Below are 26052 nucleotides of genomic sequence, written 5' to 3' on the forward strand. Positions count from 1 at the left end.
CTCAAAAATTATTAAATGCTCTTTCAAATGGTGATATGATCAGAGGCTTGGAAGGCAACATTCCATAAAATGGTTCATTGCTGAGAGTTATTAAATTATTTGATCAGTGTCCCTTCCCACATAAAGATGGAAAGAACTTGAACTCGCAGTGACACCACTGGGGGGAGGTTCCCGGGTCATTGTGCAGCACTGGTGTGCTTGTTTGCAAAGGATGCTGATAGCCTACTGGAAAGTTTCGGACCAAAACTAATATTTTGTGACCTCCATTAGCCTCTTAAAAATGCAATTTTGGTGCAAAATGTTAGGTCAAATACAATCAATCAGAAAGTTCAAAACCTTGATTGATAGATAATCAGAGCAAGTTGACACCAAGGGCTACATATCTGATAACTTTACAAGTACTAAGTACAAAACAAGTAAACGGACTTACAAAAGACAGGATTTATATTCATGAGTTAGTACAACACTAACGCCTTGAACATTCACGAATAGATGAAAAACAATAAATGCATTTTCAGATCATGAGATCACCGGACAAGTCACTAAGACTACTGACCAAATCTTCATTATTTTGTTGGCTGCTACCTTCTTTTCTCTATTTATTTATAGTATATGCAAATATTTCACCAATACACCAACTGTTAGCGTGTATAAATGGTGATAACCTTACAACTGCAGTAACACTTGATACTTCCATCATTACAAATAGATGCTCTTTGTTGGATATTGTCTGAAATTAAATGCTGAAAGTAAAGCAAAACGTATCTTGGTGGGAACTAGAAGAGTTTCAATATTTCAGTCTTACAGTCTATACTGCTGATCATGTGTATGTATTGATCTACCAAATTTCAATCAACCTTGACCCCGCTGATTTAAGTTCAGTGTTATTTCAGTCATTACATTTAACCATTAGACCATATTGGGAAGACCACAAACTAGGGGAACTAACTTTTGCAGGAAACAAAGCTCATGATATTTTTTCCGTCAACATTTACAAAAGCCGGTTAACTGAGCATCTTATCATCAGAAAGAAATACTGAGATACAGTGGAATAGACGACAGCATGGAAAACAAGTACACAGTTGTCTCCCCTGATAACACTGCTCAGCAGCGCTGTGTCCCGGTGGAGTTATGCCACCTTGATTAGTTCACCCTGTCCGTAGGATGATGTGAATGCCCGAAGCTGTGAACACTGGCTCGCTCAGTTCACCAACTTTTAACGCAAACGACGCATCCTCAAATGGTTTCTGCATCTGTCCTTTCCCAAACACACCTAGATCGCCTCCCTTTTTGGCAGAACTGCAATCGCTGAACTGTTTGGCTAGTTCTGGCAGTGTGGCTTCACCAGCCACTATTTTAGCTCGATACCCTGGAAAGAAGATTATTCATTCCTTACTTTATTTATCTGCTCAATGCTTATCAATCACTGAATCCAGAAATACACATAAAGAAAGATTTTAACTAACAATTTTGCAGTGAAGACCTACCCAGCAATAGTTTTCCCTCCATGTTACATGTTTATGGATGTATGTATGCACATGTATGCATGCGCATGTATGTACGTATGCATGTGTGCGTGTGTATGTATGTATGTATGTATGTATGCTTGGGGTCGTACTTAACAATTATTCAGTCATTTCATGACCACTATGCTACATGTTCATAACATAAAACAGAATCCTGCTGAAATATAAACACAAATATACATGTATTTTTATTTCATTTGAGTTTTTCTGCTATGCTTAAAAATGCACTGCAATCATCTGAAGGAAAATGTAAACCATGGCGCGCTATCCCCTGACAGACAATCTTCAAGACTAGGATAGGACTTGAGCCTGCAGCCTTATCTGACAGAAGCTTGTGAGAGTGTGGCTTAAGCAAACAGTGACTGTGAGGGCCCCAAATCTGTGTAATACTAACCTATTAGGTGTATATTAGGTCAACAAATGTAATCGTCTTGAGTGCTTTCCCACTGCTTGGCAAACAATTCATCACAATGGGAAAACTTTTCCTTTACCTCCACAGAGGTCACTCTCCCGATTAAAAGGTGCGTTTTTTGGAGTAAACTGTGGTTAGGTGGGACCTCAGTATGTTATAACTGACAAGTTTCGGAGTTAAAGGGGGATAAACTAGTCGAAGGCCTAGCTTTAAGATAGAATTTAACTTAGTTGTAAAGCCTGGGAAAACGTCATGTATTTTTTTAATCAATTTGGAGAAATTTTAAAATCCTTTTAAGCTGAAAAACATGGACTTTATTCAAGAAATCTTGACATCTGCGACTCTCAATGGTCAATATCATGTCTTCTTTTTAACATTTTGTTGCCTAGAAAATATTTGTCTCTGTTCTGACATAACCTGCATACTGTATGCTTTAATAGGTGAGGTCCCATTTCTCGTAGTTTCACTCCTCAAAAACTAATCTCTCGTTACGTCACAGTGGCTGTCGAGTATTAAGGGAGGTAATTCAGAGCAGGCCTATTCAGGCAAAATGGGACCTCACTATTACTCTATTGCAATGCATAACAAATACTGTGACACTGCAAGTTTGGGGTTGGTCATGTTCACAGATAAAGGCTATGCATTACAAATGGGTTACGAATTTGCCCAGAATAAAAAGGCATATTGGTGACATAAAAAGTGCCTATTTGAACACAAAGGACCACTATTTCACCTTGGGATTGAGGATTAGCAGTCCTTCACATTAAGGCCATTTTAATGAAATAGTTCTAACTAAGACATGTATCTCATGTGAATGAAAGACAGGCATCGATAACGGATAGCGTGTACTGTTCAGTGAGTGCATGGCATATGTTTATCTCAAATTCACTGATAACTAGAGTGTTATATCAAGTAGAATACAGATACTTGTCATCTCTGCACATAAGTATTCATTTCTGTTATTATATCCAGTACATATGTAAATCACCCATAATTTCATGTAGTTTTACAACAACTAATTACTTTGCAAACTGTTGTATAGAGGTGTAATTTAGTGTGTAAACAAATCACGTGATGGTACCGGATTTATAGTAATTCACACGATTCCACATCCTATTTTCCACCAATGTATGTAGCTGGAGGCTAATAAACTGGTGAAAAATTTCATGAATTTAGTGATGATTTATTATAATCTACGTTCTTCTAGAAGCACAGTTACCGTTTAGAATTTCCAGTGCCTCTTCCTTGGAACGGGTGATGTTTTCTTCTCTCCATGACGATGGTCGCCGTGACTCACGGTGCTTGACCAATAGATGAGAGCATTGTACGGAACTCATGTCTGGATTGGCTGGTTCTGTTGGAGTCTCCCACTGGCTTTCCTTAGAATAGATGTTTAGATAATACTCCTTGCCTGCAACATACAAAACATGTAATTCTGATCAAACCAGACAAACCAAATAACTCTAACAGACAAAATAAGAATAACAACAGTAATATTTTCATATATTGTAGGTAAATCGATTAATTATAACTCTTCTATCCCAAAAGCTTCACAAACGAAATGATAGTTCTCTGTACAAAACAGACAAATAACACACAAATTAAAGAACACCTAACAAACCAGGCAAACCAGATAACACTGAACAAAACAGTTATGTAAGATAATCTTTAACACAACAAAAAAAAACAGATTCAGCTCTGAACACATCAGACAAGCCAGATTCAACTCTGAACACACTAGACAAGACAAACAACCCTGAACAAAACAGATATTGCAGGTAATTCTAATCAAAACAGAAATCTCAAATACATGTAATTCTGAACAATACAGACACCTTTGAACATAACAGACAAACCGGACAACTCTGAATATAACAGACAAGCTAAATAACTCTGAACAAAACAGACTAATCTGAACATAACAAACCAGACAGCTCTGAACATAACAGAAAAAACAGATTACTCTGAACATATTTATTTGATCACTCTTTTACGTTGTACTCAAGAATATTTCACTTATACGACAGCAGTCAGCACTATGTTGGGAGGAAACCAGGCAGACCCCAGGGGAAACCCACGAACACATGCAGGTTGCTGGCAGACCTTCCCATGTACGGCAGGAGAGGAAGCCAGCATGAGCTGGACATGAACTCACAACCCCAATGGTTGAGCGATTGACTTTGATCGTCAATGGCTGCATCCGTGACAAGCCGAAGTGGTCAAGCTAGTGATGGCTGACACAGGTTGAGTAAATGGATAGTTTACCTCACCTAAAGTGTTCATGGGGTCTCCATGGCTCAGTTAGTTAGCGCACTAGCGCAGCATAATGACCCACAAGCCTCTCATTAATGCAGTCGCTGTGAGTTCTAGTCCAGTTCATGCTGGCTTTCTCTCCGTCCATAAGTGGGAAGGTCTGTTAGCGAACTGCAGATGGTTATGGGTTTTCCCTGGACTGTGCCCGGTTTCCACCCATTATAATGGTGGCCACCATCGTATAAGTGAAATATTTTTGAGCACGGAGTAAAACACCAATCAAATAAATAAATAAAGTGTTCAAAAATGGACTGCCATCAAGCATCCACATAATGCTTATCATGTAACCATCTGTCTTCAGCAACTAGTCAAAGCTGAGGAGAGGGAAGGCTCTCTTGGGTGCTTACACTCAACTTTTCTGAAAAGACAGGTTCATTACTTTTAGTTGTTTGGGGGCCTCCATGGCTCAGTTGGTTAGCGCGCTACCACTGCCTAATGACCCAGGAGTCTCTCACCAATGTGGTCGCTGTGAGTTCAAGTCCAGCTCATTCTGGCTCCCTCTCCGGTCGTAAGTGGGAAGGTCTGGCAGCAATCTGCGGATGGTCGTGGGTTTCCCCCGGGGCTCTGCCTGGTTTCCTCCCACTGTCGTATAAGTGAAATATTCTTGAGTACGGCGTAAAACGATGTTCAAATAAATAAATAAATTTTAGTTGTTTATTTTTGATATGTTTGTTACTTTGTCATTCCTTTTTTCTTTTAACATAACAACCAACAACTGACCATGGATAGTTTGTAACTATTTTATTATACATCTCTGATCAGGAAAACCTCCCTCACCCATAAGCAGAGAATGCTATGTTATAGTGATTCTGTTGGTTTTTGTGCTATATCTCCAATTGTTTTCCATGGACAGTTTTCATTTTTGGTGGATACAAAGATGACGGCGTGTCACAAATCACATTTGTTCATTTCCGCAGCTGTCATGCTAACCACATAGTTATTTTCCTTACATACACTGTACAAGTAGACATGATGTAGAGTCCAGGCGTTTTCTGTGCACAGTTCAATTTTTGGTGGATACATACATCGCAACTCACATGTTCATTTCCGTGGTTGTCATCGTTACCCTATTGTCAGTTTTCCCATATATACTATATTAATAAATATGACTTAGTGTCTGGGCTATAACTCCAACTATTCTCTGCGTAGAGGTTTCATTTTTGGTGGATATATATATATGATGATGTGTCCCGGTTCACACTGGTCCATTTCCACGGTTACCATGGTTACTAGATTGGCATTTTCCCTACATATATCACAGAAACAGATTTTGTGTCTGGATTGTAATTCCAACTGTTTTTTTTGCACAGAAATTTAATTTCTGGTGGATACATACATTCATAGATGATGATGTGTAATGACACACATTTGTCCATTTCTCCAGTTGTCATGGTAACTAAATAGCCATTTTCCCTTTAAACATTTCCAACAAATGCGTATTTTGGGGCATATGTTGTATTCACATGAACTTTTGTTTTCATATGCTGTTAATTTTTTATTTAATATTTGTTTATTTAATATAACAAACAACAATCTCCTTTCTCTCCTTTAATGTAACAACAACCGAACATTCATCACCATGGTTTATAACTATGTAGATTATACAATGTATATCTCTGATCAGGACAATATACTTGTAAAAGAGTATGCATCAACAATAAAATCATGATCAGAAATGAATCTTAAATGATATTAAACCTTCTCTCTCTCTCTCTCTCTCTCTCTCTCTATATATATATATATATATATATATATATATATATATATATATATATATATATACATTTCATATATACTTTCACGTTCACAAAATTACCGGTTGCTCAAGTGGAATTGAACTCAATACGAGGTTATAGTCAGTGTTTAAAATATTAATAAACTCAATCTGGACCAGAAAAAAAATCAATTTTAAGTTTCCGGTTGTAAAAATTTGGACTTCTGTGAGTCCCTGAGGATGCTTACCACCTGGGCCATACTCTGAACATAACAAAGAAACCAGCTAACTCCGAACAAAACAGTCAAGCCAGATAACTCTGAACAAAACAGACAAGCCAGATAACTCTGAACAAAACAGACAAGCCAGATAACTCTGAACAATACAGACAAGCCAGATAACTCTGAAAAAAAACAACAAACCAGACAGCTCTAAACAAACCACAACATGACCAAGTGTGGCTTGCGACAGTTTAAAGATACATATATGACCTAACAATGCCATCAATTAATAAAATATGGACCAGATCTCATCAAAAACACCCTCTGACTATGGAGGACTTGATTGTAGTCGTACAAGATTTCCTAATTCACTCATGCGTACTAAGAAAAAAGACCGAATGATTTTCACTTCGGGAATGCAGAAGTTATATATATATATTTTCTGAGGGTGACAAATGATGAAAATTTACTCAATTTAGTTACAAAAAGTGTTCTTCTCAGAGGCCCTCTGACAGGGTAACAAAACAAACACGACATTTACAAGTAAATATTAACAATTACCAGACAAATAGTTTGCACACATAGTAAGTTAAGTTACTTGCTTCATTGAAAAAGCAGGCTAGCTGTGACACAAACTGTATATACAGCCAGTCGATAGCCTTGCACTACAACAGCCACAGGGCGGCACTACAGTGCAGTACACACCACGCCTACAAACCACTGTGTGTGTCCGTACCTTGAAGCCCGCAATGGGAACGCAGACAAAGTTTAAATTGGCATTTCCGTGTTATCAATCGCTCTTACCATTCAACATAATTCAAGCCTTATTTATTTTTGTCGGTGATACTTTTTTAAACAAAAAAGATTAGCTTGATTGTTACTTTGTTGAGCAACAGACTGTTCTCGTCACTCCGCTAGCTAGACCGCATGGATCCTCGTGTTGCAGCCAGTATCGCTCGACTTGGCTATAAAAATTTATAGTCTGTGGACGTTGCCAAATTAATTCTCCATGGGTTCTACCCTGATTGCTCATGAAAGAGTAACTTTCAGTGCACTTTTACGCACCTTTTTCATATAATTTTGAAGGCAAATTTACATTAGTGGGATTGGGCAATTTCAGGGCTACACAAAAAGTATAATTGTATTAGTCTACACAGAAAAATTCCTTCAGCACACCTTGCAAACAAGTCAATTTTAGGTCAAATTTTTAGGTGATGAGTAGCAGAAAATTTACTTGTTTTTTTTCGAATGGTAGGCAGGTTTATCACCTAAGAAAAAAAATATGAGAAACCATAAATGCATAAATCCATAACCAACCAAGCAAGTGATCAGTTCAATGTAAGAATCTCATTGGTCAAGCTAAGGTAAAAAAAAAAACTCCAAGTTGAACACATCCGAAAAGGTAAGCCAAACATCCTGGAACATACTATCTTCCCCCTACAAAGCTGATGTGTATGATTGGCTATACAATTCAGACATACATGTAAAGATAAAATCCTCAAATTCGTAACAAAAGGATGTGGCAATGTGAAATATATGTGAAACTCGAATGCCTTCATTTAAATAGCCTCAAAATATCCTGTTGAACTTTTTTAGCTGTTCTTTTTTTCTTTCTTTGTATTTCATGTTTTCTAGTATCTTTCAGCTAGCAGGAAGAACATTCTGTACGTGCAATCTTTCATGCATGACATTGCACATATGTACTTTCGTTTTTGGACTCCTTTCATTCAGAATGTAGGTTTGACCTTTGACATACTATAACAGGATATATGTATATGATCTATACTACTGATTCAAGATTTGTCACTGGGAAACCCTATACGCAGCATCCTCCAATGTCACAATGGCTTGAAAGAAATCCCTGCTAAATATAACATTTTCAAAAAGTTAATTCTAAAAATAGATCCTGCCTTTCACACCATTGTTGGTAACCCCATTCGTCAAAACATTAGAACAGAATTCTATTTACTAAACGCATGCACAACCCCATTCATCAAAACATTAGAACAGAATTCTATTTACTAAATGCATGCACAACCCCATTCATCAAAACATTACAACAAAATTCTATTTATTAAATGCATGCACATACATGTACATTAAATAAGTGACATCCTTGTTTCAGTGTTATGACACCTTGAAATATACATGTATCATTTTGTAAGTGGATCTTATTCTAAAAATATCATTTTCAAACAGTTACGGTAATTCTAAAATTAAGTTCTTTAAGTTCCCTTAACGCATGACATAAAAAAGCCAAAAAAGAAAATGACAATGCTTTAGTTTCACGACCGGAATATCTCCTTTCTCAGTTTCAGGCTTTAACCTACACCCCAGCTGTGAATTAAAAAACATTCAATGTAAGTTATGAAGCTAAACTAGACCACTAAATCTGTAGGTGGAAATATTTTTTCCATTTCATACCAAAGAAATGAATAGATAAATATTTATCAGATAATTTTCAATAGCTCAACAGCTTTTTCGCTACAGCAAAAAATTAAAGTATGTTGCTACAGGGAACTTTCACCTCCAGTATCTGAGAGTTATCTCTTTTAAGTTCTGGAGAAATTTGGAATCTCCACAAAATGACCAAAGCCAACCACTGGAGTCCGTAATGCTATCTTATTACTTGTTTCACTATTATATTCCCTAAAGCGCATGCATCACTCTCTTCCTTTTGCCTGACATCACTGCCACCAATAGACAAGCTTGACTTTTGGAGCACGTGAGATGCACGTAGGCTAGTGTATAATTACATGTAGTGTCATCACTTGTCTTCTCCCGCGAAACTATTTAATCAGCATTAATCAATGAAATTGTTTTAGGTATAAGTTGGAATCATGCTGCACATTCCCAAGATAAAGAGAATGCATGTGTATAAAGTATTATTAGAGATGAAAGTTAAGATGAATTGTTTGTGTTTTCTGACATCACTTTCTGCCTCATCACTGTGACCCAGTGACCTCAACATTCAAGATTTCTGCACAAAATTTGCTATTGGTAGCAGCGATGTAAAGCAAAAGGTAGAACGATACATGGGCAGTAGGGAGTATGGTTTCACTACAGGTATTGCCATTGTGTTCCAAGAACAATACCAAAAATTCTACTTGGTTTAACTTATTTGATTGGTGTTTGACGCTGTACTCAAGAATATTTCACTCAAATGCCACCATTATGGTGGGACGAAGCCGGGCAGAGCTGGGAAAAAACCCACAACCATTCGCAGGTTACAAGCAGGCCTTCGCACGTACCCAAAAATTCTAAGTTTCAACTTTTACACGTCACCACAATTTCATACACTTATATATATTATTTAATAAGGAAATACTGAGATTCCTGTAAACCTGTTGCAAAAACTTAACCCATTAGGGTGCTAATATTTAGCGTTACAGGTAACCAAAGCATTCTGTTTATGCACCCCCTCCCCTCCTCTCCAAAACACCTTGTCATGCTGTGACTTTCTAATGAGTATAAGGCATTTCTCTCGACAGTATGTCTACCATGTAGGCAACGATATGTTGTTTAACAATGGCATTTCCTCATTAGACTTTAATTAATCAGACTTCTTACTGGCGAGAAATAAATTTTATATATGTTATGATGTCACAATAATAAGAGTGTGGACAGATTTTGGTAAGTTACAGTAAACTGTCCACATTGTCATGGAAACATTCACAGACGGCTGTACTAAGATGCTGAAAAATAACACAAAAGCTTATGTCTATTGAATAACTGGCAGCAATCACATTAACTTCCGTTTAATTTTGCACCAAAAAATCCGAACAGCAGAGCGAGTCAATTTCATTGAAAAATTTCATGAAATTCTGTGTTTAACAATTTTCCTTGTAAACAATGCCGTTTAGCTTTTTTTACCGGTGCAGGAAGCCAGAGCACACGAGGTGAACCACTGACCTTTGGCAAGTTAATGACCAACTTTCTCCATATGTGACATACAGATATGAACGCCATTTATTGGTGGAAGAAAAGCTGTCCTCAACAAACATACCTATAAGTGATAAAAGTAAAACACAAGGACAGAACGATGCAGGTTTGATTTTAAACATTTACTTTTTAACGTTTTCATTTATAACACATTAACACACACATACAAAAGAACAAGGTAGGCCATTATGGACAGATATTCAACAAGGAGTTAAGTTAATTTTTTGTGGGTTGGAGTTTAATGTGTATTGTACTCTAAGTCTGAATTTGACTTGCATTCCAAACCTTCTATGCTGAAAAAATATGTGTCTTACAGCATGAACAAGAGTGAAAATAATGGCAAAATACAGCATAGACACGGCAGTATAAAAATAACACCTATGATTAGGGAAGGTCTGGTCGGATCTCTATAGTGACAGGTGAGCCTACTACTTCCTACAGAACAAGTAGTTAATTGTGTTTATTCCTTATGTTCTCTTGATTAGAATTCTTAAGAGTTAAGTGTAAAAAAAAAAAAAAAAAAAATGAAACTGGTACATTTCTGAAACACTGACAGACTACAGGGCTACATGTATAGATCCATAATAAAAAGATAGAATCAGAAATATTTTCCAATAGTTTACAAAACCAATATGTGATTTGCTTTCAAAATATCTTATTTATAAGGCTCACTGCTACTTATTTTTCCACTGAAGCTGACCAGAAGTAGACCTACCCCTTCCTTTATGCATGAAATTATGATGGAATAACGTAATGAAGTGATGAGACTTTCTAAGTTTTAAAATGAATGGGACTCTGGTGAACCTGTGTTCGTCACAGGAAGACCTGTGTCCCCTAATGTTAGCTCTGTCAGCCCTTCATCGGTACTAAGTCCTCTAGACACAAGACGACAGTTTCTCTCCAGACTCCTACGACACTCAGGAAAGTCCCTTGATGGCTTCATGTAGCGATCAGTGTCATTTATCACACCACATATCTCACAAACTGTCCTGTGACTGGAGTTCAGAAAAGTACAGGAAGGGCATGACCAGTCTCTAGTGACTGGCTGCTGTGTTGGAGTCCAGTGACTAGGTACAGGCAATTGCATGGGAAAGTACACTGGGGGCACCTGTAAATGTTCATTATAAGTATTCCCAGTATTTAACAAAGCCTGAGCAAGTTTTTGATCTTTAACCCTCAGCTCAGACTGTAACCCTTGTACAGTTTGTTGCAACGTGTTGTTTCTGGTCACAAATTCTGTCAGCCTGCTGTGTGCTAGCATCAGCTGACGTTTCAACACACGCACTTTCTCATCCAGATTCTGGAAATTCTCCTTGAGTTTGTTTCGTGAGGAGACCACCCTGGCTCTGTCATTCCTCTCTTTTTCGAAGTCTTCCACGACTACAACCATCTGTTGTTGCAGAACACTTACCTCGGTTAGCAGATCCTGTACAACACGATCGTGGCTATTTAAATCTTCTGAAGGTTTTTCATCACATGAGCTTTGCAAATCATGCAACTGTTGCTGCAATAGTCTTAATCTAGATTTTAACAGCTCAGCGTTCTGTTTTTCCAGAGCAAGTCGGCGTTCAAAATCCATGCATAACTCTTTTTCTCTTCTAAGTACCTTTTCACAATTTGAACAATGGGTACCCTTAAAGTCATTTTCAAAATGAGAGTTATCTCTTCCAACTTTATAATCATACGTTGTGATATCAGGATTGAAAAACTGACCTTTCGAACTCTGTCCAATCACACTAAGTTTACCTCCATTAACAGTTACTTCCTTTTTCAATCCTTGACACACTTTCACAACAGCATGACTTTGGTCTCTTTTAATTTCCACATCAGGATAAGTTTGCTGAAATCTGGTCTTCAGTTCACGCCCGAGAAACTGCACTGTATGGGACAAACGTTCTATTTCACGAGACTGCTTTGCGTTCTGCTTTGCAAGCTGTTCCTTCTCCTGAAGTGCAGTCTTACATTCTCTCTCTACATCTCGAAATTTATCAACAATCTTTATCATTTCCTGCCCAAGACTTGGCGGCGCTGTACTTGCAGGAGACTTTGCAGGTGAGGCGCATCTTGGTTGCAACTGCATATCATAAGTCTCCTTTGTGAAACAATGGCCCCTGGGTTCAATTCGAAAAGGTGCTGGCAAGTTCTCTGAGAGAAACACACTGCTGTCTTCACTGAAAGCACTTATGTGGTGATGCTCCTCATCAGGTCTCAAACCTTTCTGTGAGTCCATATCACAGGCGCTCTTTGTGGGGAGATGTAGTCCAAGAGTGTTACCACAGCTGGATGTTTCTGGAGGGCCATCACATGCACTGTTACATCTCAGGAGTACAGAAGGCTCCAACACTTCTGTCTGGGATGTCAACCTCTTCTTGCTGGATGGAACACCAGCTGTACTCATGTAGCTCCCCTGACATCGCAAATCATCCATTTTGCCCACTATGTTCGGCCTGTTTTAGCTGTTAAACTCAGTAGAACTAACTACCAGAGAAAAACAAAGATTTACCAAAACTGCTAATATTGATAAACTGTCTGGGCTTGCTTGAAGGAAAATAATTTTTCACTGATCGATACATACATCTGTACAGTGCACCAGAGACATACCTAGTCTTCGTTCTTCACTTTACACACTATTCACAAACAGCTGAAGGAATTGATTACTATATATACTCTGAAGTCACACCTTTGTTTGGCCCACGCCTGTGTAAGTCAACACTTTTAAATACAACGGAGACCAATCCCACAGATATAGGAGTGTACCACAACGTCGGCTCATTCGCACGTGGTGTGTGGAAACAGATGGCGCATATGCAATGTCGTAAATGCGGAGACAGACGAAAAAATTTTACCACTGCGTTCAGACTTGTTCTTGGGGGAAAAAAGAACACTACGAAACACCCCTAGGCATGAGGGAGATGCTGTATACTGAAAACCTGGTACGACCGAATTTATATAAGCAGAAATGTCGAACAATAAGAACAAAATACTTATCGGGAAATCTGTCGGGGAATCCCCGCCAACTTCCCGCGGTTAGTCAACAATTTACACCTTCAACTTTGAAGAGTAACACGGCTGCAACGCCTTCTTGAACATGTTACACAGGAGCTCTGTTCCCTTTTCTTTCACAAATTAAGAATTTCCAAGAGACACTTAATCAGCAAACTAATTTCAAACCGACGAACTTACCCGTCGATCTGCTTATACGACGTTCCCAGCCCTCTGGAAGCTCTGCCATGATCCGGACGGTTTTTGTAATTTCATCATCTCTGAAGTGACCGAAAACGGACTCCGGACACGTTGATGCCTGGACTTTCCCTCGGTGGGGCCACTTTACGAGTCGGTTTTAGTTGTGGTAAATTTTGATTTTGTTTACAGTCGTGCCTCTTGTAGACAATGCCCCTGCAGCAAAAGCTAAATGTGAACGTATATGGGCAAGTACACGTATATAGACCTAACTCTAGGGCAGTGATCACACTTACGAATACTCTCACAGCCCTGTCTTCTTCCATAAGCTTACCTCGAACACCTCTGCATTTCCCTAGCTGGCTTTAATATACTACTGGTGTGCACCAAATAATTTGTCTGTCCGTAGTCATAGTCATTTCAACTATCAATTCGAGTTGGGTGTTCCCATGTGGCATCGCTAATTAATCCACATATGCATGAAACTAGAGGAAACTGGATAAATTATGTCTCCAACCGCCATGTTTGAATTCATACTCCTCACAGTGAAGCGAATCATCTATACTATTGTCACTGCCAATATTAGACACATTAGACCTTTTGACACGCATACTGGATAACTGTTTAGGATCAGTCTCACCAGATATGACACGGAGCGAACCCATACTCAACATTGATGAATAAAAAAAATCTCAAACAACTAAAGACTAGATTGAACAAGGTGTGCAAAACATACTAATTGCTAGTAATGTCAGTAGTTATCTCCCTTGTATTGGCTGTGAGCAGTATGCATTCCAACATGGCGGTTGGGGTTTGAATTTATCCAGTTTCCTCTAGTTTCATGCTCGTGTGGATTCATTAGTGGCTAGGGGTCCCCAGCCTAATTTATCGTATATACTATAGCACTGATACTGATCTAGCTTATATGAAAAAAAGTAAAAAATATAATAATAATAATAATGTAAAAAAGTACTAAAATATTTATTTGTTTGTTTCTGTCATATATTTATTTGTGAGATTTCCGTGTGAGAAAGCCTACAGAAATCCATTAGAAGTTAAATTTGAACAAGCGACCTGTGTGGTCAAGCGCTAATTCTCGTGCAGAACAACCAATTGGATGGCAAATGTCAAAATGAGTTTGAAATAATGTAAAACAAGAATAATGCAAAAACAAAAGGATACAAGACTGAGGGGCATGACAACAGACAGATATACTGGATAGGCCTACAAGCAGTATACGTTTGTTTCTGCATGCATGTGTTTAGAAAAAAAGGTGGAAAGTGCCAAAAAATAAATAATAATAATAATCATCATAATCATCATCATCATAATAATAATAATAATAATATATTTGTACTGGAATATATATGCGTATACTTGGTTGGTGACAGGCCTAAAATTAAGGTTTGCAGCATCTCATGAAGACAATTAAATAACATCACTCCACGGGACAGGGCAAAGGCCATGGATATAAGGGTATCTGATATATATATTCTACAAAATACATTTATCCAAAGTGTTTTCAACAGTCCCAAAGTGTACCATGGCATATGCTATAACCTACCATGCGGAAAATAGTCTTTTCAACAGTCCCAAAGTGCACCACGGTATATGCTATAGGCTACCATGCAGAAAATGAAATGTTTTCAAACAGTCACAGAGTGTACCAAGCTATATATGGTATATAGTCGACCATGCAGAATATGAAGTGTTTTCAACAGTCACAAAGTGTACCAAATTATATGCTATAGACCCTTCCACGCAGAGACTGGAGTGTTTTTAACAGTCAGATATATAATATACACTACCATGCAGAATATGAAGTGTTTTCAACAGTCACAAAGTGTAACAAATTATATGCTATAGACCCTTCCACGCAGAGACTGGAGTGTTTTTAACAGTCAGGTATATAATATACACTACCATGCAGAATATGAAGTGTTTTCAACAGTCACAAAGTGTACCAAATTATATGCTATAGACCCTTCCACGCAGAGACTGGAGTGTTTTTAACAGTCAGATATATACTATACACTACCATGCAGAACATGACGTGTTTTCAACAGTCCCAAAGTGTACTGCGGAATATGCTATAGCCTACACCGATATATGCTGAGCGTCATGCACGTATGTCACATTTTGAACTTCTCGGATCAGAAATATATAATTATGTTTCATTCCTTATTTGTTTTACTCATGATATTTTTAGGAATTCTAAACAGCATTAAATGAAATGTATTGCTTCTGGATTTGAAATTTCAAACGGTGATAGTAAGATACATGTATTGCTGCATACCATGCAGCTCCGTATATACATGTAAAAGGGAATGATTTATACCACGACTGTTTATATGGACGTTACATAATTCATTGATCAGTCTGTTCTGATTTTGAAAAAAAGGCAAAAAAAACAAAACTCTGCATGCCCCCGTGCATGCAGTATTCTCGTCCTGTTCTCCTCTGGTGAAAGCAAGGCGTGAATATCGGTACTGAAAAAAGATTTTAAAGAAAATGTACGGCATTTGTTATTAGGCGTCCAATATTTTGAAAATACATGTATGTGATCAAAAAGCCAAAACTACAAGTTTAATTCTTTCACTGTTTCTAAAACCGCGCACTCTAGAATACTTCATGCATTTTTATGTGTGTAGGAAACCGAAGTGCACTTATATAGTCGATTCAATTCAACTTGGAGCGATATCTGAATTTAAACATCCAATATGTGTTCTGCATTTTACAGCTTAACATGAATGAGGATATTTTATATTTGTCTTAAAATAAGGATATCCATGAAACTCTTTTTTATTTCTTAAAATAGTTTTTAGGTCATGAACTATAATAAATTTAAAATGTACAAAAGTACAAAATGCTTCCCGGCTTTCTTCTTGGCGTGTAAAAATCGCGTTAAACTATAGAGTTTTCTTCAGGCCGGTAATTAAGCGAAAAGCGGTACATGCATCAATTAAGTGGCCTATCCCAAGAGCAGGAATATTAAACAGAATGACTTTTTGTTTTTGTGATGTAGCACATCCAAGAAATTGCTGTTCGATGTAAGGAAAGTCGCGCATAATGAGACACTCGTGAGCGAGATCATTATATCAGTTTTAGCCAATCAGACGCAAGTTATGTCTATAACCCAAAGACGCAGCTGTTTCCGCTTACGTCACCCGAACACAGTATTCCCGCGTGGGGTATGAGTGAGGCGACATCGTGTTTCAGATTGCTCTCATAAGAACTCCCTATTAAAGTTAACAATCGCGTGAGAAAAAAAATGCATTTTTGTCTGTGATCGTTGGAATCTTTTTCCACACCTCATCCGAAATAACTCAAGTAATAATAGTGTGTGAAGTTGTCTTTTCTTCTCAGTATTTAACTTGCTCTGATGACATCATCGAGAGAGCTGAAATTGCTGGGCGCTATACGTATAAAGCGAACATATATCGCTGGTCCCGCGTTTCCAGCATATATATGTTCATCGATGACGTGACTTCCGAAAATTCCCGAGCACTGACTAAAATATATGCACAGAACAGAGCTAGGATATTCAAAAAATATAAAATATGCCTTAAAAATTTTATTTTTAAACAATTTCCTTAAGCCATGAATAATCTTTGTTTAATAGGATCCATGTTTCCATGTAACATAACAGATGTTTCCAATTTTAACTCTGATAAAGGGTACCAACAATAATGTAAAAAAATAAATGAATAAGAACAAAAAAGATACCCCTCTCCCCCCCCCCCCCAAAAAAATAAATAAAAAGAAAGGAATTTTTGTTTATTTAAATTAAAACAGGCTTCATATGTGTGGAATCTGTCCGGTCCTGGTCTATAAATGTATAATCCTAAGTTTTAATACTGACGTAAATTGTTTTATGGAATCGTTTGGTTTTTTTACTGCACGTAAAGCGTATGCACCAAGCCATGAGTTTTAAATTGTTGGACATCGCGAGCTTGATTGGTTGAAGCGTCATCTCTTATATCCGTGAACATATAGATATATATATAAACGTATCCGAAAGCATTGATCTGTAAGAATTCGATCGTTGGTATGTGACTTATAAAAACAAACATGAAAAAAAAAGGTACAGATGTAAACAATAAATAGTAGGCCTATATATTCATGTGGCGTGTATCAGTGCGGCTTAATCGCTGCGAACACGGAACTGAACGTGGACAGATACAATTCAGGTCATTTCATGCATGAAGAGAACTGGGTTAATGTGTACTTACACACATGCCAGCAAACTTATACAATCTCCGTGTCCATGCAGCATCATCACTTTAAACCGGATATACACTGAAAATTTCCGTCGGATAAAAAGCCCAGTTTGTAGGTTGCGATAAACAAAAATTTCACTTGGATGGGTTCGTGTAAATTGTGGTTTTATCGGAACTGTAAATACTACCTTATTGGAGTTTTTACCACATATATACGAGGTAGAAAATACAACTGAAGTCCAATTATACTATATGATAACTGGTTATTACGGCTCAAATAGAGATAAAAAGAAAATAGTTTCGAGAACTCGGGTTCCTCGCAATGAGTGATTGAGTGAGTGCTTGGGCTTTAACGTCATACTTAACAATCCTCGCAATGAGTGATTGAGTGAGTGCTTAGGCTTTAACGTTATACTTAACAATCCTCGCAATGAGCGGGAGGTGATAAATAACATGGAGCTGAATGGGAAAATGCCGAATTTTTTCTGATTCCTAAGGTTTAAAGTACTGTACGTTCTGGGCATTGAAACTACCATATTTCAAGGCTAGGCACGTTTTGATTACTTCACGAAAAAGAATGGAGAACTCGTAAAACGTTTTGTAGACTAAAATCACTTAAAATTTATTTGGGAGACGGATCGGAAACTAGACATCACGTGATCTCCTTAGTAACAAACGGCGTGGGTATGCCTATTTTTGAATTGCCGTCATGGATCATGTATCCGCGGGATTTGTATAATTTTTTCAGCTTTACAGAAAATCTTTTCCTTTTCCGCACTGGGCAGCCATTTTATTTTCAACACGAAAGGGTGGTCACGTGCCTCCAACTTCCGACCCGTCTTACAGAATATTGAAGTAAGACTATAGGCTTATAAGCTACCGGCACGGAAGGCCAAAGAAGAAAAAAATCGAAACAAAAACATGTTTGCCCAGTTTCTCGTCTTTCCTTGCCAAAATTACATGTAATATTTAAAACAAACACTTCCAAGCATATATACATATACTTAGAACTTTGATTCGTTCAAAATGTGTTACAGTTAATATAGCCTAAGTAATACAGCCTGAGTGGTGTTCACGGTTGAAGCACGCATGGAGGTAGAACAGATTCTATTTACCTCCATGAAGCACGGTTTAGTGAAGCCATAGTGAGAAATTCAGTGACGCCGACCATTTACAGTTAATATAGCCTAAGTAATATAGCCTGAGTGGTGTTCACGGTTGAAGCACGCATGGAGGTAGAACAGATTCTATTTACCTCCATGAAGCACGGTTTAGTGAAGCCATAGTGAGAAATTCAGTGACGCCGACCATTTACAGTTAATATAACCTAAGTAATATAGCCTAAGTGGTGTTCACGGTTGAAGCACGCATGGAGGTAGAACAGATTCTATTTACCTCCATGAAGCACGGTTTAGTGAAGCAATTAGTGAGAAATTCATTGACGCCGACCATTTACAGTTAATATAGCCTAAGTAATATAGCCTAAGTGGTGTTCACGGTGGAAGCACGCATGGAGGTAGAACAGATTCTATTTACCTCCATGAAGCACGGTTTAGTGAAGCCATAGTGAGAAATTCAGTGACGCCGACCATTTACAGTTAATATAGCCTAAGTAATATAGCCTAAGTGGTGTTCACGGTGGAAGCACGCATGGAGGTAGAACCGATTCTATTTACCTCCATGAAGCACGGTTTAGTGAAGCAATTAGTGAGAAATTCATTGACGCCGACCATTTACAGTTAATATAGCCTAAGTAATATAGCCTAAGTGGTGTTCACGGTGGAAGCACGCATGGAGGTAGAACAGATTCTATTTACCTCCATGAAGCACGGTTTAGTGAAGCCATAGTGAGAAATTCAGTGACGCCGACCATTTACAGTTAATATAGCCTAAGTAATATAGCCTGAGTGGTGTTCACGGTTGAAGCACGCATGGAGGTAGAACCGATTCTATTTACCTCCATGAAGCACGGTTTAGTGAAGCCATAGTGAGAAATTCCGTGACGCCGACCATTTACAGTTAATATAGCCTAAGTAATATAGCCTAAGTGGTGTTCACGGTTGAAGCACGCATGGAGGTAGAACAGATTCCATTTACCTCCATGAAGCACGGTTTAGTGAAGCAATTAGTGAGAAATTCATTGACGCCGACCATTTACAGTTAATATAGCCTAAGTAATATAGCCTAAGTGGTGTTCACGGTGGAAGCACGCATGGAGGTAGAACAGATTCTATTTACCTCCATGAAGCACGGTTTAGTGAAGCCATAGTGAGAAATTCAGTGACGCCGACCATTTACAGTTAATATAGCCTAAGTAATATAGCCTGAGTGGTGTTCACGGTTGAAGCACGCATGGAGGTAGAACCGATTCTATTTACCTCCATGAAACACGGTATAGTGAAGCCATAGTGAGAAATTCAGTGACGCCGACCATTTACAGTTAATATAGCCTGAGTGGTGTTCACGGTTGAAGCACGCATGGAGGTAGAACAGATTCTATTTACCTCCATGAAGCACGGTTTAGTGAAGCCATAGTGAGAAATTCAGTGACGCCGACCATTTACAGTTAATATAGCCTAAGTAATATAGCCTGAGTGGTGTTCACGGTTGAAGCACGCATGGAGGTAGAACAGATTCCATTTACCTCCATGAAGCACGGTTTAGTGAAGCCATAGTGAGAAATTCAGTGACGCCGACCATTTACAGTTAATATAACCTAAGTAATATAGCCTAAGTGGTGTTCACGGTTGAAGCACGCATGGAGGTAGAACAGATTCCATATACCTCCATGAAACACGGTTTAGTGAAGCCATCGTGAGAAATTCAGTGACGCCGACCATTTACAGTTAATATAACCTAAGTAATATAGCCTAAGTGGTGTTCACGGTTGAAGCACGCATGGAGGTAGAACAGATTCTATTTACCTCCATGAAGCACGGTTTAGTGAAGCCATAGTGAGAAATTCAGTGACGCCGACCATTTACAGTTAATATAGCCTAAGTAATATAGCCTGAGTGGTGTTCACGGTTGAAGCACGCATGGAGGTAGAACCGATTCTATTTACCTCCATGAAGCACGGTTTAGTGAAGCCATAGTGAGAAATTCAGTGACGCCGACCATTTACAGTTAATATAGCCTAAGTAATATAGCCTAAGTGGTGTTCACGGTTGAAGCACGCATGGAGGTAGAACAGATTCTATATACCTCCATGAAACACGGTTTAGTGAAGCCATCGTGAGAAATTCAGTGACGCCGACCATTTACGACGGCCTATATACAGGTATATATTACGGATTTTACATAAAAGCGTATATGGGGGAGTGCGCCTGAGTTAACTTTCGCTTTCTAACTAGGTGTATGTATCATGCAGCGAGACGCATTATAAAAGTCTACAAACTTCAGCTATATTAAATTTATCACCAATTTATTATAATATATATAGAGGCCTATAGGCTATCGGGTATAGATGAGATTGGCATTTCCCCAGACAGTTCAGTTTGGACTACACGAGGAAAATAAAAAAATCTGATTTCATACAAGCACATAATACCGAAGGTTTCCGCTGTTTTCTCTTTAAACAGCCTAAACTGAATAAATATCTGCCTAATTTCCACGATTGCCCCTGCATGATTCACTTATTGTGTACCGGTATACAGTTTGGTAGGTGATTTTATACTCAAATTGCCTCAAATGATAATGAAAATACAGTTATCAGTTCACTTTCATCAGGTTTATCATCAGGTTTGTCATCAGGTTTATCATCGTCCTTGGGAAGACCCCGTTTTCGTAATTTATATCACAAATGTTTATATGTGAAGTCCGCCTTTTCTGATTTGATAGCCATTCTTACAAAGCTAGAAGTACTCAAATATCGTAGTTGCGTATAATATATTACCGCCTTGCAGTTGCATGGAATTGATTCAAAGCAAGGGTGATTTAAAATATTTATTTGTAACAAACATTGAATGTGTAATATTTTTTGTCACAAACGCTATTCTGAGTAAGTTATTTCTGGTTGATATTGTATACGATCATGCGGCTGCTGGTGTCGTCCATATCTGTCATTTTATGTATGAATGAGAACAGGGCGTAAACGTGGAGAAGTTGTCAAATAATTTAATTTTGCGTTCGAGAAGCCTCATTGTAAGTATATGTTAAGAATTTCTGTGACATCTTTCTTGATACAGAAGTGGAGAAAATGTCAGTTTTTTTTTTGGACGGAAGAAGTCTTATACTGCTTTGCTAAAGTGGCGAAGGCAGCTTGCTTGAGTTGTGGAGTGATGTGGAACTCGTGGTTTTCATCTTTACTTTACGTCAGTCGGTTGATCGATGTTGAATCGCGGAATTTTAAAGTTGAGGCTGCAGTGACGCAGTGGAGTAACACCAATTCATTTTATTTCAATTCAAGAACCAGCTTTTCACAACGAGCATCTGAGAAGGGAGGGACTCATTGACAAAAGTGTCAGCATGGTCTTTACAATTTCCTTGAATCATGATAATTTTTCCAATACATTCATTTTGCATGCGGATATACGTTTGTTGCACCTTTTTTGGTGCAGGAATAAATGTCTCTTTAATCATAGTTATTTCATATCCACGCGTTATATTTTAAGCTACTCAAATTCACTGTATAAAAATGAAAGGCAGGGTATGGAAACAGAATCATGTGCTCTTGTCACAACCAGGGACTTGCTGTTTTAATTGGACCTACACATTTTACTCGCACAAACATGCTGGTGAAGATATTGTCTAAAATACAGCAAAGTTAATACAAAACTCTGCTTCACATCTAGTGTAGTATTTTAAAAATTCTAAAATATGTTGTAACACCGAGCTTAACCCTGTCTCTCGAAAAGCATGGAGGGAATTTGAAATTCTCACCTCTTTCCCCCTCATAGCATTCAAACCCAGCATTTCTATGTGATTTTCCAGCTGAATCTTGAGTACTATCTTCATGCATTACCATCACCAGCGAAACTCATTAACTTGCTGTCTAGTGGTCACTATAAATGCTTCGAACTTTGATGGTAGCGTACCGAACAACTCACTGTTGGTTGCCACTTTGAGTGAGCAAGTGAGTGCTTAGAGTTTAACATCATACGTAACATTTTTTCAGTCATATGACGACAAAGGAGTCCTTAGAGTGTGGGTATGTGTTTTGTGCCTCCTTGTTGCAGGACGGATTTCCACCTCTCTTTTATCTAGTGCTGCTTCAGTGAGAGAACTTACCAAAAAGCAAGTAATCTGCCCAACCCAAGCCATTGTACCGTTATCGTTGCACCACCGCCATGCGAGGAAGCTATAACTTCCTCTTTTAAGGTTTTAGGTGTGACCCGACCCAGGATTTACCCTGGATCTACCGCCCCCGAAGTGGACACTCTACCAACTGAGCCATTGCTGCCGGTAGTTGCCATTTTGAACAGCCACTTGACCTACGTGGGTTTTGAAATGTAGTTGAGCTTTCACATTGAAATCCTCAAGAAAACTATTGTATTTCTATAATAAGCACGATTTTGATTTTTATAATCCAACTAAGAAGGGCATAAAGAAGAATTTTATTTTTTTTTTAGTCCAACTGTGTTTGGGTATAACAAGAATTTTAATATAGCACACTGTGTTCATGTAGATGAACTAGGCAAGTTCAAAATCACTTTCTGTTGATGTTCACAGTATACCAGACCCCTAGCCAAGATTTATGAAAGGCATGGTGGATGGTAGCCATAATAGCCGGGTGTGTGGCCCCCGGCCACCAAGAACTTGCCACCGCTGGAGATGGCTATTTTGCGATTTAAGACCAGTTTAGATCTAAAGTCATAGTTTTTAAATATAGATCAATATTAATACCATGTCACCTGTGGAATGAATCAATTAAAGCTCCTCCACTGCTAGTAAAAAATGGATATTTTCACATGTATATGTAAGCCTTGCCTGTAGCTACCTTATAAGTATTGCACTGAATGCCTTTCTTAAAGAGAAGGAACTTTTTAAAATGAAGTACTCCTTAGCACACAGTCTGTTAAGTTAAGACCTAAACAACAAGAAATTATTTTGTTTATGTTCATTTCATACATGTTTTTAATTCATTTTGTTTTTGTGATTTCCACTTCATCAAATACAGATAGCACCATGGATATCACTTCATCAAATACAGATAGCACCATGGATATCACTTCATCAAATACAGATAGCACCATGGATATGAGGAATTATTACTGATAGTATTGGGTATGGACTTGAAACAAAATGGTCCTGTGACAGAGGTCACTTCAGTCAGTCACTTTAGCCATTTGTATAAATATACTATTAGAATCATGTCTTTTCTCAAAAATTACGAAAAAATAAATTCATTTTCTTGAATAGTTTTGATTTATGGTTGAGCGGTAAGAAGGAATCTAGTCATATAAGATTGTATAAATCTTCAAGACAGAGTTTGTCATTGTTGTTTTTTTGACATTTGCGTGCATCTGGTTTGTGAAAAAAAAACGATGGAATAGACATTTTCTGGGTGGCTAGTCTTTTCATGGGTGGACTGAGGCTTTCTCTCCAGCAGACCTAACTGAGCACATTGTTGGCCATAGTCTAACGTTAAAGGTTAACATGTTTTGCAAACTTGTCGATGCGAGCTTGTCGATGTACCGCTGCACATTATTATGTTGCCAACAAAGGTTTCTGATTTTATAGTTACTCTTCGATATTTGGAGGGAAGAAAATGGTCCCTCAATTGGAAGCGTTGTTCAGTGAATATGATACGACAAGCTGATGGAAGTATTTACAGTATTGTTTTGCAGAAAACAACAGCAAATCGAATAAAGTGTTTGTTAGAGGCAGGGCGCACTGCACAGAGGCATGGTGGACCTCTCGATAGGCATGGCGCTGCGCCATGATAAACTGCTAACTAGGGGTCTGTATGCATATGTTGCATGTACAGAATGATTATTTTGTGGTGTATCATACCAAACTTTCAGATTTGTGTTATCACACATTGTTGTTCAAGTACCTAAACCTTTCCATGTCGTCTTCTACCCGCTCATCTGCTAATAAGCATTCGAATTTGCATGGTGTGGAACAACAGTTTCAAGAGCTGACAGGAACTCCTTACAGAATGGTATTTGCGACTCATGCTTACACATGCTTCAATCATACAAACTTGTTATGGCTTCCTTTAGGGGCTTGTACATGTAATACAGTTGGCTGTCAATAATGTGGAAAGATGGATGTCATGGATGGGTGGTTAAGATAGTAGTCATGGATGGGTGGTTAAGATACTAGTCATGGATGAGTGGAAAGATACTAGTCATGGACGAGTGGTAAAGATGCTAGTCATGGACGAGTGGTAAAGATGCTAGTCATGGACGAGTGGTAAAGACACTAGTCATGGACGAGTGGTAAAGATGCTAGTCATGGATGAGTGGTAAAGATGCTAGTCATGGATGAGTGGTAAAGATGCTAGTCATGAACGAGTGGTAAAGATACTAGTCATGGACGAGTGGTAAAGATGCTAGTCATGGACGAGTGGTAAAGATGCTAGTCATGGACGAGTGGTAAAGACACTGGTCATGGACGAGTGGTAAAGACACTAGTCATGGAAGAGTGGTAAAAATGCTAGTCATGGACGAGTGGTAAAAATGCTAGTCATGGACGAGTGGTAAAGACACTGGTCATGGACGAGTGGTAAAGACACTGGTCATGGACGAGTGGTAAAGACACTGGTCATGGAAGAGTGGTAAAGACACTACTCATGGATGAGCGGTAAAGACACTAGTGATGGACGAGTGGTAAAGATGCTAGTGATGGACGAGTGGTAAAGACACTAGTCATGGACGAGTGGTAAAGACACTAGTCATGGACGAGTGGTAAAGACACTAGTCATGGAAGAGTGGTAAAAATGCTAGTGATGGACGATTGGTAAAGATGCTAGTGATGGACGAGTGGTAAAGACACTGGTCATGGACGAGTGGTAAAGATGCTAGTCATGGATGAGTGGTAAAGATGCTAGTGATGGACGATTGGTAAAGATGCTAGTCATGGACGAGTGGTAAAGACACTGGTCATGGACGAGTGGTAAAGACACAAGTGATGGACGAGTGGTAAAGATGCTAGTCATGGATGAGTGGTGAAGATGCTGAAATTTCCCACCCTACACTGTTCTTTCTGCCTTTGTACAAGCAAGAGCTTGTATGGTCAGTTTGATTGTCTTAAATTGCCAGAAATTGCCATTGCTTTTGTTTTTAGCAGAATGTCAGTCTGAAGCTACCTAGGAAACGTAGCCAGCTACCTGATAGAAAATGGAATGCTGTAAAATAGGATCTTTGGGCAAAATAGGCAGCTACCTGCTCAGTTTTCTACAGAAGTAGCAGGCTATAGATACACAGTACGAAGTAATCACTAAATTGCATCAAGTTTGTTGGATCAAGATGGTTATTGGGTGAAAAACTTTATTTCTCTTTTGGAATAGTAAAACTTTATTTACTTGCTAAAGACTAGTGGTTTACTCTTGGTACTTTTGGTAAACTCCCTTCTCTCG

The 26052-nt window shown here is 38.4% G+C and overlaps 3 protein-coding genes across 3 annotated transcripts in view; 1 reads left to right on the plus strand and 2 right to left on the minus strand.

The window, feature by feature from the left end:
* Positions 1 to 426: 426 nt before the first annotated feature.
* Positions 427 to 13632, minus strand: LOC135480236 (peptidyl-prolyl cis-trans isomerase NIMA-interacting 1-like). The gene is made up of 3 exons (XM_064760014.1): positions 13312 to 13632; positions 3158 to 3349; positions 427 to 1369 (listed from the first exon to the last, which is right to left on the minus strand). The coding sequence occupies exons 1-3, from the start codon at positions 13358 to 13360 to the stop codon at positions 1149 to 1151; spliced, it is 462 nt and encodes a 153-aa protein (XP_064616084.1). The 5' UTR covers positions 13361 to 13632; the 3' UTR covers positions 427 to 1148.
* LOC135480235 (uncharacterized) lies at positions 10230 to 13171 on the minus strand. The gene has a single exon (XM_064760013.1). The coding sequence runs from the start codon at positions 12554 to 12556 to the stop codon at positions 10907 to 10909; it is 1650 nt and encodes a 549-aa protein (XP_064616083.1). The 5' UTR covers positions 12557 to 13171; the 3' UTR covers positions 10230 to 10906.
* Positions 13633 to 21512: 7880 nt separating the features above from the next.
* Positions 21513 to 26052, plus strand: part of LOC135480234 (ecotropic viral integration site 5 ortholog-like) — a 99081-nt gene continuing 94541 nt past the window's right edge. Inside the window, 1 exon segment of the mRNA XM_064760012.1 lies at positions 21513 to 21671. The gene's annotated coding sequence lies outside the window, so the exon portion shown is untranslated.

Source organism: Liolophura sinensis, chromosome 13 (assembly GCF_032854445.1).
Source record: "Liolophura sinensis isolate JHLJ2023 chromosome 13, CUHK_Ljap_v2, whole genome shotgun sequence".
NCBI lineage: Eukaryota > Metazoa > Mollusca > Polyplacophora > Chitonida > Chitonidae > Liolophura > Liolophura sinensis.